The 19014-nt window shown below is 37.6% G+C and overlaps 1 protein-coding gene across 1 annotated transcript in view; it reads right to left on the bottom strand.

The window, feature by feature from the left end:
* The window catches only part of ADAMTS3 (ADAM metallopeptidase with thrombospondin type 1 motif 3), a 357608-nt gene that overhangs the window by 90686 nt on the left and 247908 nt on the right, over nucleotides 1–19014 (bottom strand). Inside the window, exon 10 of the mRNA XM_053703328.1 lies at nucleotides 14635–14767. Within this exon, the coding sequence (XP_053559303.1) occupies nucleotides 14635–14767 (133 nt within the window). The remainder of the gene's footprint in view (nucleotides 1–14634; nucleotides 14768–19014) is intronic.

Raw genomic sequence — 19014 nt, 5'->3', positions numbered from 1 at the left:
CTGTGGCTTGTGCCTTTATAGCATCGCGTGCCTCTTGGTCCCACTGTCTGCACCTCTCATGCAGTTATCTATGGATGTCATATACAGATCTGTACTTCTTTTCCTTAAAAGTAATGTTACATGTATACTTTCTATACATTAATTTATTTACATTTTAATATAGATCATACAACTATTTTTATACTTTTGAAGTATATTTATTAGCATATTCAATATTAACACTTTTTACCAAGCAAACCTGTAATTATTTATTATTTTTGTACCAGTCTAATTAACAAAATTATATCAGAACATTTTATAATCATATGTTAATAAAATCTATTTGTTATTGGTGTTGACAGAAGCTCATTTAGAAAGACAATCATGGTGTTTTGGCATTCTGTAAGTGTTATATCATAGATGATAGCACAATACATTTTTGTGATTTCAAGCAATATATCCTGTGATACTGGGCTGGCACTAATTATCTCAGACAATAAGCACTGTGATATTATTGTGACACTGGCACCAATTATCTCAGACAATAAGCACTGTGATATTACTGTGACACTGGCACCAAGCATCTCAGACAATAAGCACTGTGATATTACTGTGACACTGGCACCAAGCATCTCAGACAATAAGCACTGTGATATTACTGTGACACTGGCACCAAGCATCTCAGACAATAAGTACTGTGATATTACTGTGACACTGGCACCAAGTATCTCAGGCAATAACACTGTGATATTACTGTGACACTGGCACCAAGTATCTCAGACAATAAACACTGTGATATTACTGTGACACTGGCACCAAGCATCTCAGACAATAAGCACTGTGATATTACTGTGACACTGGCACCAATTATCTCAGACAATAAGCACTGTGATATTATTGTGACACTGGCACCAATTATCTCAGACAATAAGCACTGTGATATTACTGTGACACTGGCACCAATTATCTCAGACAATAAGCACTGTGATATTATTGTGACACTGGCACCAATTATCTCAGACAATAAGCACTGTGATATTACTGTGACACTGGCACCAAGCATCTCAGACAATAAGCACTGTGATATTACTGTGACACTGGCACCAATTATCTCAGACAATAACACTGTGATATTACTGTGACACTGGCATCAAGCATCTCAGACAATAAGCACTGTGATATTACTGTGACACTGGCACCAATTATCTCAGACAATAAGCACTGTGATATTACTGTCACAGTAATATCACAGTGCTTATTGTCTGAGCTAATTGGTGCCAGTGTCACATTAATATCACAGTGCTTATTATCTGTCTCAGATAATTTGTACCAGTGTCACAGTAATATCACAATGCTTATTGTCTGAGCTAATTGGTGCCAGTGTCACAGTAATATCACAGTGCTTATTGTCTGTCCAGGGGCAAAGCTACAGGGGGTGCTGAGGTCGCAATTGTGTTTGTTTGTGGAACCATCAAATTACAGACCTTGTTACTACAGCATGAGGGGAGGGGGTAAACAGTGTCACTATACAGTACTACTATATACAGTATGGGGGGGCAGGACTATAAAGTGACCACAGTAGTCTGTGACATAAAGTACTGGGGCTGGTAGGGTCAGGCCAGCCATCTCACCGGCAGATTACAGACTGTGTCACTGACTCACTATATACAGTACTGGTGGGTTAAACAGTGTCACTATATACAGTAATAGGGGGGGGTCAGACCATCTCACAGACAGTTCGCACAGGGTACCTCCTTTTGCAGACGTGATCTGATTCACATTTTTTTCTGTAATAAATGTTAAAAAAAAATAATAATATATGTTTAAAACTCACTTTTTTGGGTGGGGGGTGGGGGGGTGAGGGGCCCTTCTTAGATTCTTGCACCTGGGCCCTGTGGTTTCTAGTTACGCCTCTGCATGCAACCGGAGCGTAGAAGACTACTTCAACTTGTCTTGTTGTACTTGTTATCTATATTTGGCGGCGGCGCATCTTTTTAGGTAGGTCAGTGGTGGCGGGGTTGGGGTTCAGGTTGACTGACTCACTGTCTTCTTCTGTTGTTGTTGTGTGACAGTGACTGTGTTAACTTCGAAGTTCGAATCGACTATGTATTGTGATATAATAATTGTGATTACTATTAGATTGATTTAGGTAGGTGTCAGACTGTCAGTGGCGGTGGCGGGCCTCAGCCTTTTATAGTGACTCCTGTCCTCCTGAGCCTGCTGGGGCCCTGGGCCAATCTTTTATTTTAGGCGGCAGTGCGGCACTAAGTTGAAGTTAGATAACGTGAGTTGAAGTTGAACTTATACATTTATTACAACGAACTTGCAGCCTCGCTGCCAAAATAGTCAAGTGACTCAAGTCACTTCCCTTGACTATAGAGGCAGCGAGGCTGCAAGTTCGTTGTAATAAATGTATATCAAGTTGACAAGTTCAACTCAAGTTATCTAACTTCAACTTAGTGCCGCCTAAAAGAAAAGAAAAGATGGCCCAGGGCCCCAGCAGGCTCAGTCACACGACAAGGAAGTTGGTTTCTTATTCAAGCTGTTTCTTATTCGTGAAATTCTGTTTCTTATTCATGGAAGTTGGTTTCTTATTCAATTTTTTTTAAAATAAAAAAATAGGTTTTATTAAAATAATAATATGATTCATATAAATGTAGTTACACAGAGGTGGAATCTCTTTATATAACAGATATACAAACTTGAAAAAAGGGCATACGTTGGCACCACTACAAATATTACTATTTTGAATAAATAACATATATTTTCAAAGGGTTAATAACCATTGGGCCACTGATTTCACTATGAATATATACAGGGTAGATCCCCCTCCATGCCATGCAATTGTTTTTAGCCTGGCCCAATGGTGTTTTGGGAACAGAAATTGATGCCAACCCTGGCATAGGTGACATAATTCTCAATTTTGAATAAGTAACAGATATTTTCAAAGGGTTAATAACCATTGGGCCACTGATTTCACTATGAATATCTACAGGGTAGATCCCCCTCCATGCCATGCTATTGTTTTTAGCCTGGCCCAATGGTTATTAACCCTTTGAAAATATCGGTTACTTATTCAAAAATGAGAATTATGTCACCTATGCCAGGGTTGGCATAAATTTCTGTGCCAAAACACCATTGTGCCAGGCTAAAAACAATTGCATGGCATGGAAGAGGATCTGCCCTGTATATATTCAAAGTGAAATCAGTGGCCCAATGGTTATTAACCCTTTGAAAATATCTGTTACTTATTCAAAAATGAGAATTATGTCACCTATGCCAGTGTTGGCATCAATTTCTGTGCCAAAAACACCATTGGGCCCGGCTAAAAACAATTGCATGACATGGAGGGGGATCTACCCTGTATAAATTCATAGTGAAATCAGTGGCCCAATGGTTATTAACCCTTTGAAGATATCTGTTACTTATTCAAAAATGAGAATTATGTCACCTATGCCAGTGTTGGCATCAATTTCTGTGCCAAAAACACCATTGGGCCAGGCTAAAAACAATTGCATGACATGGAGGGGGATCTACCCTGTATAAATTCATAGTGAAATCAGTGGCCCAATGGTTATTAACCCTTTGAAAATATCTGTTACTTATTCAAAAATGAGAATTATGTCACCTATGCCAGTGTTGGCATCAATTTCTGTGGCAAAAACACCATTGGGCCAGGCTAAAAACAATTGAATGACATGGAGGGGGAATGGGATCTACCCTGTATAAAATCATAGTGAAATCAGTGGCCGAATGGTTATTAACCCTTTGAAAATATATGTTATTTATTCAAAATAGTAATATTTGTAGTGGTGCCAACGTATGCCCTTTTTTCAAGTTTGTATATCTAATTGTTATATAAAGAGATTCCACCTCTGTGTAACTACATTATATGAATCATATTATTATTTTAATAAAACCTATTTTTTTATTTTAAAGTAAATTTAAAGCAGTCTGACAAAAAAATTGAATAAGAAACCAACTTCCATGAATAAGAAACAGAATTTCCCGAATAAGAAACAGCTTGAATAAGAAACCAACTTCCTTGTCGTCTCAGTCACTATAAAAGCTGTAGCCTGTTTTTGGTTATTTACTACTACTAGTAATAATTATTATTAAATCAAGTCACCTATTTTATGTAACCTCTCACCTATTGAGTCAGCTCAAGAGGGATCTTGGGGCTGCTAAGAACCCCAATAATTACTGAAATACCCCCAATTATCAATGGTGTCCAACTGTCCATATCCAAAAATTTGCAAGTCAATTTTTTGTTCTACCTAGGGAAGGCAAGATGTAAATGAGGAGAGGTGTATTTAAATAATAGGCAATATGTAGTGGAAATTATTGATACTAGTTATTTATTTGTCCAGTTTTTTAAAGTCCATAGGTTTAATTAATGTAAAATATCTCATATGCATCACTGCATTACAAATATGGAGCAGAAGTAAATAAGTGGCAGTCAAGGGGGTCAAACTGCTGTTCATTTGTGGTGCAGAGTGCAGACTGCAGAGAGACAAAATGTTGATTTTTATGTTACTAGCAGCCATGGGGTAAAATGGCTGTCACTGCTCAATTGTGAAAAATATACCTGGTTAAATGAAGAGTGGGGGATATTGGGAGGGAGCTTTGTGTGACTCTGAGTCTGACTTATAGTGAGTGACTGAGGCTGCCAATCTATTGAATCACATTCTTTTTTTAGGTAGGTGGCGGCTGGCGGCACTTGATGAAGTTAGTTAGTTGATATTATTTATAACACACACACTTGTGTTCTTGTAGATTGTGGGGTGTCCAAACTTCTGTCTCAAAGGGCCACAAAGTTTTCTTTTTTCTTTTTCTTCTTTTTGCTAAGATGGAGGTGAGATTTATTTCTAGATAGAAATAATACAACGTACAATAGATAGACATGTTACATTATTTTGGTTTGTATGTGTTGAACTTGCAACTAGATATTATGATAACTAATGTACTTGTGTTGTTGTAAAGGCAAAAACACACACAAATGTATACACACATATACATACACATGCAGATATACACTAAACACACACATGTATACACACATATACATACACATGCAGATATACGCTAAACACACACATGTATACACACATATACATACACATGCAGATATACACTAAACACACACATGTATACAATTACACACATATACATACACATGCAGATATACGCTAAACACACACATGTATACACACATATACATACACATGCAGATATACACTAAACACACACATGTATACAATTACACACATATACATACACAAGCAGATATACACTAAACACACACACATGTATACAATTACACACATATACATACACATGCAGATATACACTACACACACACATATCCTTTGAAAAGCATATCTAAATATGCTCTGTAGCTACTGAGCATATTTAGATATGAATTTCAACAAAGGATATCTGATTTCCTTCATTCTTTTGATATCCTTTGTTGAAAAGCATATCTAAATATGCTCAGCAGCTATTGAGCATATTTAGATATGCTTGTCCACAAAGGATATCAAAAGAATGAAGGAAATCAGATATCCTTTGTTGAAATTCATATCTAAATATGCTCGATAGCTTATAAGCATATTTAGATATGCTTTTCAACAAAGGATATCAAAAGAATGAAGAAAATCAGATATCCTTTGTTGAAAATCATATCTAAATATGCTCAGTAGATACTGAATGGTGGCTGCATATAGATATTGGCTCGCCCATGTGCAATTGCTATTTCTTCAACAAAGGATATCTAAAGAATGAAGGCGTATCCGATTCCTAGACACTGCCTCACCAGCCTCTGAAGTCACCGCACATCACTGTGCTATATAGTGCTCCAGAAAGGGTCCGGCTCCTAAGCATAAGTCCCTACATTTCAACAAAGATACCAAGAGAATGAAGAAAAATTGATAATAGAAGTAAATGATAAAGTTGTTTAAAATGGCATGCTCTGAGTGAATCACGAAAGATACATTTGGGATTTCACATCCCTTTAACAAACAAATTTCTGTTCATGAAGCTTTGTGATAACATTCTGCACAACTGTAAATTTGACTTATTCTAAAAAAGTATCAATGCTTAATTGGAAATTAAACAACTTTTGAGAAAGTATATAAAAGGTTTGCATCCACATTGTACAGAGAATAAGGTGCCAGAAGTGGGTTTGGGAACATATTTATATTACTGTGAATGGAAATTTGAAAGCAGTACCAGTTTTATTATACTTTTATGCTTCTTGTTTCCAGCATACACAACAATTCTACTAAGTAATTAAATATTTTTGCTTATATGATTTTTTTTTTTAAGTCAGCTTAGCTAATGTTTTAGAAGTTCCCATAAGATAATATATAATGTTAACAATATGGTATAAAATTACTTAAAGGGACCTTGTACCGTAATATGTTTGCTCTTTTTTAAATGTGTTCCTAATGATCCATTTTACTTGATGGAGTGTATTAAATTGCTTGCAAACAGCTACTTTTCATTTATTTTATTTTTAAATTGCATTTTGCCAGTTAAAATCACCAACTATACTGAAATTTTAAATACAGGTACAAAATCCTTTATCCAAACTGCTTGGGACCAGAAAAGGTTTGGACTTCAGAATAGTTTGGATTTTGGAATGTTTGTATAATTGCATTTGTAAAACGGGACAGCTTAGAGAGGGGATGTGACACAATGTAAACAAAAATATATTATGTCATTTAGGCAATATTTACATAGTTTTTCATACTTTTGTATACCTAGTCCAATCATAAAGATAGTACAGTACTATAATCATAAAGGTTAACATTTTTGTTTTAAATAAAGATACATTATTATTGGCATTTTAGAATACAAAAAAACAACAACAAAAAAACGAACAAAGAGGCAGGCAGAGAAGATTGTGACTTACTGACAGTCAAAAAAGGAAATGTTTGCTTACCTGATAAATTGATTTCTTTTACGATATACCGAGTCCACGTTTTCATCCTTTACTTGTGGGATATATACCTCCTGCTAACAGGAAGTGGCAAAGAGCACCACAGCAGAGCTGCTATATAGCTCCTCCCCCCAGTCATTCGACCGAAGGTATAGGAAGAGAAAGGGAAAGAACCATAAAGGTGCAGAGGTGACTGAAGTTTATATAAAAACAAATCCTGTCTCAAAATGACAGGGTGGGCCGTGGACTCGGTATATCGTAAAATAAATCAATTTATCAGGTAAGCATAAATTTCCTTTTCTTTTACAAGATATACAGAGTCCACGGTTTCATCCTTTACTTGTGGGATACCAATACCAAAGCTTTAAAACACGGATGAAAGGGAGGGACAAGACAGGATCCTAAACAGAAGGCACCACTGCTTGAAGCACCTTTCTCCCAAAAATAGCCTCAGAAGAAGCAAAAGTATCAAATTTGGAAAATTTGGAAAAAGTATGAAGGGAGGACCAAGTCGCAGCCTTACAAATCTGTTCAACAGAAGCATCGTTTTTAAAAGCCCATGTGGAAGCCACAGCTCTAGTGGAATGAGCCGTAATCTTCTCAGGAGGCTGCTGTCCAGCAGTCTTGTATGCCAAACGTATGATGCTTTTCAGCCAAAAAGAAAGAGAAGTAGCTGTAGCTTTTTGACCTCTTTCCAGAATAAACCACAAACAGAGAGGATGTTTGACGGAAATCCTTGGTTGCTTGCAAGTAAAACTTCAAAGCACGAACCACGTCTAAGTTATGTAACAGGCGCTCCTTCTTAGAAGAAGGATTAGGACAAAGAGAAGGAACAACAATTTCCTGATTAATATTCTTATTTGAAACAACCTTAGGAAGAAATCCAGGTTTAGTCGGCAAAACCACCTTATCGGAATGGAAGATAAGATAAGGGGAATCACATTGTAATGCAGAAAGCTCAGAAACTCTTCCAGCAGAAGAGATAGCGACTAAAAACAAAACTTTCCAAGATAACAGCTTAATATCTATGGAATGCATGGGTTCAAACGGAACCCCTTGAAGAACATTAAGAACTAGATTCAAGCTCCATGGCGGAGCAATCGGCTTGAACACAGGCTTGATTCTGATTAAAGCCTGACAAAATGCCTGAACATCTAGGACGTCAGCCAGACGCTTGTGAAGCAAAATTGACAAAGCAGAAATTTGTCCCTTCAAGGAACTAGCTGATAAACCCTTCTCCAAACCTTCTTGGAGAAAAGACAAAATCCTAGGAATCCTGATCTTACTCCATGAGTAACCCTTGGATTCACACCAATAAAGATATTTACTCCATATCTTATGGTAAATTTTTCTAGTGACTGGCTTGCGAGCCTGAATCAGGGTATCAATGACCGGTTCAGAGAAACCTCGCTTAGATAAAATCAACCGTTCAATCTCCAAGCAGTCAGCTGCAGAGAAGTTAGATTTGGATGTTGGAACAGACCTTGAATGAGAAGGTCCTTTCTCAATGGCAGTCTCCACGGTGGCAGAGACGACATGTCCACTAGATCTGCATACCAGGTCCTGCGTGGCCACGCAGGCGCTATTAGAATTACAGAAGCCCTCTCCTGTTTGATTCTGGCAATAACCCGAGGAAGGAGAGGAAAGGTGGAAACACATAAACCAGGTTGAACGACCAAGGTACTGCTAGAGCATCTATCAGTACCGCCTGGGGATCCCTTGACCTGGACCCGTAACGTGGAAGTTTGGCATTCTGTCGAGATGCCATCAGATCCAATTCCGGTGCGCCCCATTGACGAGTCAAGGCTGCAAACACCTCTGGATGGAGTTCCCACTCCCCCGGATGAAAAATCTGACGACTTTGTGGTCTTAGATGAAAGCGAGCAAAGGGGATGATATCCATTGCCGCTACCATTAGTCCCATGACTTTCATACACTGAGCCACTGATGGCTGCTGAATGGACTGCAGAGCCCTGCAAGTATTTAGAATCTTTGATTTTCTGACTTCCGTCAGAAATATTTTCATGTTTTCTGAGTCTATCAGAGTTCCCAGGAATGGAACTCTGGTCTGTGGAACTAGTGAACTCTTTTTTACATTTACTTTCCAACCGTAAGTTCTCAGAAATGACAACACGATGTCCGTGTGAGATTTGGACAGATGAAATGTTGATGCCTGAATCAGGATATCGTCCAGATAGGGCGCCACTGCTATGCCTCGCAGCCTGAGGACCGCTAGAAGAGACCCTAGAACCTTTGTGAAGATCCTGGGAGCCGTGGCCAACCCGAAAGGCAGGGCCACAAACTGATAATGTTTGTCCTGAAATGCAAATCTCAGGAACTGATGGTGATCCTTGTGAATAGGGATGTGAAGATACGCATCCTTCAGGTCCACCATGTTCATGTATTGACCCTCCTGGATCATAGGCAGAATTGTACGAATAGTCTCCATCTTGAACGATGGGACTCTGAGAAACTTGTTTAGACCCTTGAGATCTAAAATCAGTCTGAAGGTTCCCTCTTTCTTGGGAACCATGAAAAGGTTTGAATAGAACCCCTGCCCTTGTTCCCGATCTGGAACTGGGCAAATTACACCCATGGTGTAGAGGTCTTTTACACAGCGTAAGAATGCCTCTCTTTTTGTCTGGTCTACGTGAATCGTAAAAGAAGAAATCTTCCCCTTGGGGGGAAGTCTTTGAATTCCAACTGATACCCCTGGGCCACAATTTCCAATGCCCAGGGATCCTGAACATCCCTTGCCCAAGCCTGAGCAAGAAATGGCCAAAGAGCATAACGGCCAAGAAACGCGTTGTATTGCTCTGAATAAATGTTATTTTTTAGTTGAAATACATCTGATCCCGCTGTCACTATTTTAAGCTATCACGTTCTTATTATTATCAGCCCTTTGTTTTAGCTTTGGTCTTATTTGAAGCTTTACGGACTGTATTTTACAAACACTGAACCGACTCGCACACGCTGTGTGCTGACGGATTTTCTCTATTGCCAAGCTGATCATTTGGACTACGGACGCCTAATCAACGCACACACGTTGTGTACAGAGGGATTTCCTCCATCACAGCATTCACGAACAGCTGAATACCCGTTCTTGGTGGATAATACACAGGATTGATCCCCCAGCGTACTGACTGCTGTTAAAGGTCAGCCTGCTCATATGCACTACTCATGAGTGCCAACTCGTTTGTGAGTACCTCTCTACTGCTCTTCATTTGCCAGTACGATATCACACTATTAGGCGCTCTCTCTTTCCTGTTTCCACACTTCCAAATATTTGTCCATTTTACACAACTTCTCTGGAGGAACCGTGATCGGGTCACAATCATCCAGAGTCGCTAGAACCTCCCTGAGCCATAAGCGGAGGTGTTCTAATTTGAATTTAAAGGACACAAAGTCCGAATCTGTCTGAGGTAATAAATTTCCTGACTCTGAAAGTTCTCCCTCAGACATAAAATCCCTAACCCCCAAATCAGAGCAATGGGAGTTAACATCGGAAATGGCCACAAAGGCGTCAGAGGGTTTAGTATTTGCATTAATGTCTGATCTATGGTGTTTACCCTGCAAACCTGGCAGCTTAGAAAATACCTCTGTAAGGGTAGTAGACATGACTTCCGCCATATCTTGCAAAGTTAAAGAAGTAGACACACTAGAAGTACTTGGCGTCGCTTGAGTGGGCGTTAAAGGTTGTGACACTTGGGGAGAATTAGATGGCATATGCTGACTCTCTGTAAACTGAGAATCCTCCTGAGGCCCACTTTCTCTATTTAAAATATGATCTTTACAGTGTAAGGCCCTTTCAGTGCACAAAGGGCACAATGTAAGAGGGGGTTCCACCATGGCTTCTAAACACATAGAACACTGACTTCCCATGTCAGACATGTTGTACAGACTAGTAATAACAGCACAAGTCTTTCCCAACCTTATAATATGTGAAAAAACATTCAGCACAAAAAACGGTTACTGCAAAGTCATTAAAACAACAATCAAAATGACCAATTTTGTGATTTTTAGAGCCTAGTGTGGCATCGGATGTTGCACCACAAGTAAAAGGAGAGATACATTTAAATTTAAGCAAATTAGGCAGTAAACGAACAATCTGCAGACAATTTTTCACTAAATGACTTCTGCACCTCGCCACAGCGGAGCTGTGGCGCCTACCTGCCCCCAAGACCTGTCAAAATGATCCGGTCTCACTCCAAAGTACAGCCTCACAGTCTGGGTCCAACCGGAGCTAATGGCTGCTACCTCTCCAGAAAAACTAACTGCGCACTGAATCGTGAAAATAGGCCCCGACCATCCTGTCTGATGTGCCAAAAATAAAGAAAACCGCACGGGAAGCGTTTTCAACTAACATATGTACACACTGCTTTTAAATGTGATGCCATGTGAACCCCACAGAAATTATACAACTCAGCCTCAAAAAACCTCCATATATCGTTAACAGAAGGTTGCCTAGGCTGCCCCAGTGTCTAACCACATAGCCCTAAGTATCCCCAGGAATTTAGACTGGGATAAAAATATATAGGCTACCACAGTATCACCCCATAATAAGGACTACTGCTTACCCTTGCCCCTCATGGGGAATATGTCACATATACATTTTGACCTTTCTATCAAGTAACACATTTTATGATTCAGATAGAGCATGCAATTTTAAACAACTTTCGAATGGACTTCTATTATATTTTCTTTGTTCTTTTGGTTTTTTTTGTTGAAAAGCAATTATGTAAGCTTAGGAGCGGGCCAATGTCTGGAGCACTATATTGTAGCAGTTTTGCAAGAATGTTATCCATTTGCAAGAGCACTAGAGGGCAGCACTAGTCCCTGCCATGTAGTGCTCCTACACCTAACTATGTATCTCTTCAACAAAGAACACCATCGGAACAAAACAAATTTGATAATAGAAGTTAAGTGGAATATTTATTTTTAAATTGTATACTCTGTCTGAAAATGTTTAAGTTTCATATCCCATTAAGTCAATAATTACCCAGGCTTTTTGCATTTGATTGAGACACTGAACCCAATTATTTTCTTTCATGATTCAGATATATGATTATCAATTTATTCTTCATTTTCATGCTATCTTCATTTGAAAAAGAAGGCATCTAAGCTAAGGAGCCAGACAATTTTTGGTTCAGACGCTGGACAACACTTGTTTATTGGTGGGTGCATTTAGCCACCAATCAGCATGCAATATTAAGCAACTTTCTAATGTACTCCATTTATCAATTTTTCTTCATTCTCTTGGTATTTTTATTTCAAAATCAAGAATGTAAGTTTAGAAGCCCATTTCTGGTTCACAACCTGGGTTGTGCTTGCTGATTGGTGGCTAAATTTACCCACCAATAAACAAGTGCTGTCCAGTGTTCGGAATCAAAAATTGTCTGGCTCCTTAGCTTAGATGCCTTCTTTTTCAAATAAAGATAGCAAGAGAACAAAGAAAAATTGATAATAGGAGTAAATTAGAAAGTTGCTTAAAATTGCATGCTCTTTCTGAATCATGAAAGAAAAAATTTGGGTTAAGTGTCCCTTTAATGGATGTGACAAAAAAAAAAAAAAAACATGTTAAAGAACAATAAAAAAAAGGAAAATGTATAATATTTTTTAAAAGCCCTGTTTAATCTCATTACTTTAAAAATAATTTAGTTTTGTCATCTGATATATAGATATTTATTCTGTTTTTAATGCACTAAAAGGACTCTGTTTCTTTAGTATACCTTTAGTATACAGGGGATACAGAGGATATTCGTAAAGATGAGCAAACGGCGTCTAAAAAGGTTCCCTGCCCATGAGCTAGGGTTTTATTAGCAATGGTGTTACTGCATCTACAGGCCAGGCCAATGATTGTGCTCCAAGATCACAGATAATAATTCTGCATATTGTGTTGTCAAGTTGAACATACACCCACATTGGAAAAGGCAGAGCTGATGTCTGTGTATCACTAAGTGTAGAGCTGTCAGCACAGTCTGTGCAGCTCATGTTAGTTTATGTAACAAAGTTCTTAGCTTGGTAATTAACTCCGCCCTGGCACCTACTAACAATGAAATCACAGCTATTGCAAGTGATTTCACCACCTCTTAAAAGGACATGCAAGTCAAACTTGAAATGCACAGTTTTATATAACAATTTGAAGGCTACACACCCTATAGTGCAGATGTGACTTTTTGGGGATATCGCCCATTCTTCTATCTGAGGAAGGGGAGGTATCCCCAAAATGTCACATCTGCACTAAGAAAGTGTGATCATTTTGGAAATCTAGAAAGTGCCTGCCCTTCAATTTGTTATAAGTATCATTTTGCTGACATTAAGGGGCATATTTATCAAGCTCCGATTAGAGCTTGATGCCCCGTGTTTCTGGCGAGCCTGCAGGAGCAGTTATGGAGCAGCAGTCACAAAGGGCGCTGCTCCATAACCTGTCCGCCTGCTCTGATCAGGCAGACACCGCGTGTCTGCAGGGGGCGGCGTTGCACCAGCAGCTCTTGTGAGCTGCTGGTGCAATGCTGAATACAGCGAGCGTATTGCTCGCCGTATTCAGCGAGGTCTGTCGGACATGATCCGCACTGTCGGATCAGGTCCGACAGACCTTGATAAATTGAGGCCCATGAGTACAAATATTAGCATACCACCTCCCAACATTTAAATTTTTCTGCCCAAGGAGGCTGGGGAGAAGGTTTGGTGGCCGGACCAAGAGGCCCTTCAGTGAAATTAGGCTGGTAGAGCTGAGTGTTTCTTGATGAAGTGTAAAAGGTCCCTGGTTTCTTAATGTGAAAATGGGAGATAAATAAGGGGAAGGGTAATACCGGGAAAGAGCTTCAAAACATGAAAAATCGCTGTATGCTTGGTGGGTGATGTAGTTTGCAGAAGTTATTACAAGAGAATTGACACATTTTACACAAATCATTATAGTAAATGAGTAAATAATGGAGAAATGTTGCCATTTAAATTTGAAAAGCACTTGTCTACATTTCAAATTTGACATTTGTCTCCTTTTAAAGATGAAGGCGAGATATAACAAGAAAGATAAAAAATGTAAATTAATTATCTTTCACACTTAAAGGGATACTTAACCCAAATGTTTTCGTTCATGATTCAGAGAGAGCATGCAATTTTAAGCAACTTTCTAATTTACTCCTATTATAAAATTCTTTGTTCTCTTGCTATCTTTATTTAAAAAGCAGGAATGTAAACCTTAGGGGACGGCCCATTTAAGGTTCAGCACCCTGGATATGGCTTGCTTATTGGTGGGTACATTTAGCCACCAATAAGCAAGTGCAACCCAGGATCTGAACCAAAAATGGTCCGGCTCCTAAACTTTACATTCCTCCTTTTTAATAAAGATATCAAGATAATGAAGAAAAATTGATAATAGGAGTAAATTAAAAAGTTGCTTAAAACTGCATGCTCTCTCTGAATAATTAAAGAAAGAATGGGTTTAGTATCCCTTTAAGTTTAAAATACTTGTATGTTTCTATTTGTAGTTATAAACCAAACTTACAGTAACATACATTACTAAGAAAAGCATCATTTATCCTACAAAGCTGAACAATTTCATTTCAATTTAGTGGAAACTTTGTAAACTAATGTAGGGCTTTTGGTTCTCAATAATTTTTTATCAAATTGTGTATCTATTGTACTGTTATTCAAAATATGCTTTTTCTGACATACAAAACAACGTAAAAACAAATGATAAAACTGCATACCGCTGTACACATTTTGTAACCCACACCAAAGTCAAATCGGCACTGTTCATCCATTGAATAGTTGATTCCTGGCAGATCTGGAAGTTTAGGCCAATCATGTTCAAAAGGATCATCCAAAAGGCAGTCATAAGAACTGAAAAACATAATTGGTTTATTTAAAAATGTATTATTTTTCAGAAATAGAACAGGATGATGCAGGAACAAATCTATTTTCAGGTACCTAGGGGTAAAACTGCATCTTACTGGTTAGTCAAATGAAGCACTATGGCAATACACAACTTGTTTTAGATTCGGTATGAAGGAAAATTCTCACTACATGTAATTGGACTCTTCTTAAAGGGACAGTCTAGTCAAAATTAAACTTTCATTATTCAAATAAGGCATGCAATTTTAAACAACTATCCAATTTACATTTATCATCAAATTTGCTTTGTTCTTTTGGCATTCTTAGTTGAAAGCTAAACCTAGGTAGGCTCATGTGCTAATTGCTAAGCCCTTGAAGGCCGCCTCTTATCTGAAGGCATTTGACAGTTTTCCACAGCTAGAGGGAGTTAGTTAATGTGTGCCATATTAGATAACATTGTGCTCACGCACATGGAGTTACCTAGACGTAAGCACTGATTCGCTAAAATGCAAGTCTGTCAAAAGAACTGAAATAAGGGGGCAGTCTGTAGAGGCTTAGATACAAGGTTATCACAGAGGTAAAATGTATATTAATATCACAGTGTTGGTTATGCAAAACTGGGGAATGGTTAATAAAATGATTATCTATATTTTTAACCAACAGATATGTTTTCTTGTAGACACACATGCTAGTGGTAACATCACTCTACACAAATGACATGAATGAGAAGTGGATTCAAAATGTGGATTGAGGGAATCCAGAGATCAAAACCTGGCCCTGCATCTATACCACTAAATAGAGAAATTGTTTGGACTCTCCCCCCCCCCCATGCATCATTTTATCAATGTATAGAACATCAAAGTTTATCATTTTTCCTAGTACATGATTTTCACTTAAGCTCAAGAATAAAGAGCCAATGCCTTTTTTAAGCTTAAAAATTTGCTTTAATACATATAAAATGACATTTTGATTACTGAGATCTAATGCAACTGAAAAGCATATTACAGAATGTATATAAAAATAAATCCTCAGACTTGTGTCTATGAGGAGAATCTTTGATAATCAGGCCCTTTTTGTTTATCCCCCCCAAAGGGGTTAAACACTTTGTAGAAATTCCGGACCCACACAGAACAGCTGGTCCCTAGCAGAAACTGCCGCTGATCCAATCAGCAGCGCTAGTCACACAGCTGAGTAGTGCGACTAGTGATGTTGATTGGATCAGCAGCAGTTTCTACTAAGGACCAACAGCGCTCTGCATGTCCCAAGCGGTATTTCTACTATGTGTTTAAAGTGACATGAAACCCAAACTTTTTCTTTTATGATTCAGACAGAACATGTGATTTTAAACAACTTTCCAATCTGCTTTTATTATCTACATCGCTTCATTCTCTTGGTATCCAATGTTGAAAAGCATACCTAGGTAGGCTCAGGAGCAGCAGTGCATTACTGGGAGCTAGCTGGTGATTGGTGGCTGCACAAAAATGCCTCTTTTCAGTGGTTCACCAGATGTCTTCAGATAGCTCCCAGTAGTGCATAGCTGCTCATTCAAGAAAGGATACCAAGAGAACAAAGCAAATTGGATAAAATAAGTAAATTGGAAAGTTGTTTAAAATCACTTTATTTGAATCATTAAAAAAATAAGAAAAAGAAACATTTGGGGTTTAATGTCCCTTTAACTAAAGATTGTAATGCTTGGAGAGAAATTGAAGTGCTGATGTCACAAGGGCTGAACTCACTAAAGGCTCAAAGAAAAAAGGGCAGAACATTCCAGCACTGCACAATCTCTCTCATTTCTGTATGTGAAGGAGAAACAAGCCAAGTACAATATAGCACTGCATGATATGAGAGTTTTGTTACACTTTGTGCATTGTATTTTATATCACTTTACACTTCAAATCGGGTATTACATTTAAGCTTTGCACTTTCTATTTTATATTTTGATACATTTAGATTAAGATCTAGCAGTGATTTTAGAAATTCTGATTATGTTTTGAAACTTTATGTGTTAGTTTAATAAACTAATATTATACTTATACTCATATTTCTGTGTATCTTTTACAACTTACATTGCACTCTGCATTTTCTCTATTGTAAAATAAAACACAGCTTCAGAAAGTAGGGGGGGAAGGGGTGTTCTCTGGGAATGTCTGAAACTCTCTTACAAGTCTTATGAAATGTTGTAAGATTTTTCTCACCGGCTGTATGCAGGTGAACTTTGTTCAAAACCCATAAAACACTTATTTAAAGGGGCAGTCAACTCAAAAAATGTAATTGTTTAAGAAGATAGATAATCCCTTTATTACCCATTTCCCAGTTTTGCATAGCCAACATGCCTTGCAATCTATCCAATTAGTGCAGTGTCTGCCACAACCCACAGATGTTAGCACAATGTTATCTATATGGCTCACATGAGCTATCACTCCCTGTTGTGAAAAGCTAATAAAAAAAGCATGTGATAAGAGGCTGTCTTTAGTGGCTTAGAAACAGGCAGAAATTTAGAGGTTTAATGGTTATAAAGTATATTAAAATAACAATTTTGGTTGTGCAAAGCTGGGGAATGGGTAGTAAAGGTGTTATCTATCTTTTTAAACAATAACAATTCTGGTGTAGAATGTCCCTTTAACTGACAGAAATGTAATATATACTAAACTATAGGCAAAATCAAGTTAAATTTTAGTGAAAACATTTCAGTTTACTTTATAATTGATGCAAACTGAGCATTTATATTAGCCCCAAGTGTCCTCCAGTTACCTTCTTTCTCCCCTGTGGAATTCTGTATACCAGAGAGCTTCATTACTTTCTGGGGAAGGCATCTCTCATCTCTCTGGGACTTCCAGATTCTCTTTTTATTATAGAATTCCCTGAAATCAGCCCCTGTGAAGTCTGCACTATAATTTCTCTTCAAACTAGAGAATTTTTCCTAATTTGTAAAATATGCACATAAATATACAAAGTATTATCCTAATTTGATAGTTACATGGAAACTGTGAAAACAGATTTTATAACATCACAATTCTTGATACACTGCTGTATACAAAATAAAATAGAAAATAGAAAGTGCAAAGTTCAAATATAATAAAAATCCGAAGTGTAAGGCAATATAAAATAGAAAGCACAAAATGTAAATGCAGCAGAACTGTCATGTCATGCAGAGAAGTATAGCAAAATCTGCCTTTTAAGAATGTCACTTGCAATCTTACAGTGCTGGAGGATCATTTTAGATCATCTCAACTGTGCGGGGAGCTATAAATAATCAGGCTCATAGCATTAAAGGGCCCCAAGTCATACAATTACATACAGTAAAAAATAGTATTACATTTTTTTCTTTAATGACCCTTTAATATTAGTAAGGAAGCATTATAAAACTGCAGTTGTTCATACAAATCTGGATACCTATAGAAGAATAAAAACAATTGTTTCTATTATGTTACTTTTAACATGCAATAAACATTATTACACTGTACATTCTTATTGTAGACCCTCAACACAGGGAAATAGCTTACAGTATATACAAGTTGTTATGAGGTCACATATTACAAATGTAAAGATTTCAGTAAGATTATAAAGTAGAAGAAGCTCAGTCTTGGCAGGGAGGGTCTAGAGTCCAGTAATTGCGGTTCCTTTCAACAAGATAGAAAATGGGTATAAAATACAAATACAAGAGAATGATAACAGAATTAATAAAAAATAAATAATACATTTTTAAAGGGACAGTCAACACCAGAATTTTTGTTGTTTTAAAAGATAGATAATCCCTTAATTACCAATTCACCAGTTTTGCATAACCAACACAGTTATAATAATATACTTTTTACCTCTGTAATTACCTTGTATCTAAGTATTTGCAGACTGCCCCCTTATTTCAGTTCTTTTGACAGACTTGCATTTTAGCCAATCAGTGCTCACTCCTCGGTATTATCACGTGCATGAGCTCAATGTTATCTATATGAAACACATGAACTAAGGCCATCTAGTGGTCAAAATGCATACAGCTTAGAGGTGGCCTTCAATGTCTAAGAAATTAGCATATGAACCTCCTAGGTTTAGCTTTTAACTAAGAACACCAAGAGAACAAAGCAACATTTGTGATAAAAGCAAATTTGAAAGTTGTTTAAAATTACATGCCCTATTTGAATTATGAAAGTTTTTTTTTTTAACTTGCCCCTTTAAAGATGTACACCTTACAATGCAAACTAATATATTAATTAAGAAAATACAATAAACATTAAAAACAGCTCTTGCCTTTGTGTAAAAAA

This window comes from Bombina bombina, chromosome 2 (assembly GCF_027579735.1).
Source record: "Bombina bombina isolate aBomBom1 chromosome 2, aBomBom1.pri, whole genome shotgun sequence".
NCBI lineage: Eukaryota > Metazoa > Chordata > Amphibia > Anura > Bombinatoridae > Bombina > Bombina bombina.
Note: the sequence above shows the minus strand (reverse complement) of the source record. Positions and strands in the feature narration are given on the sequence as shown.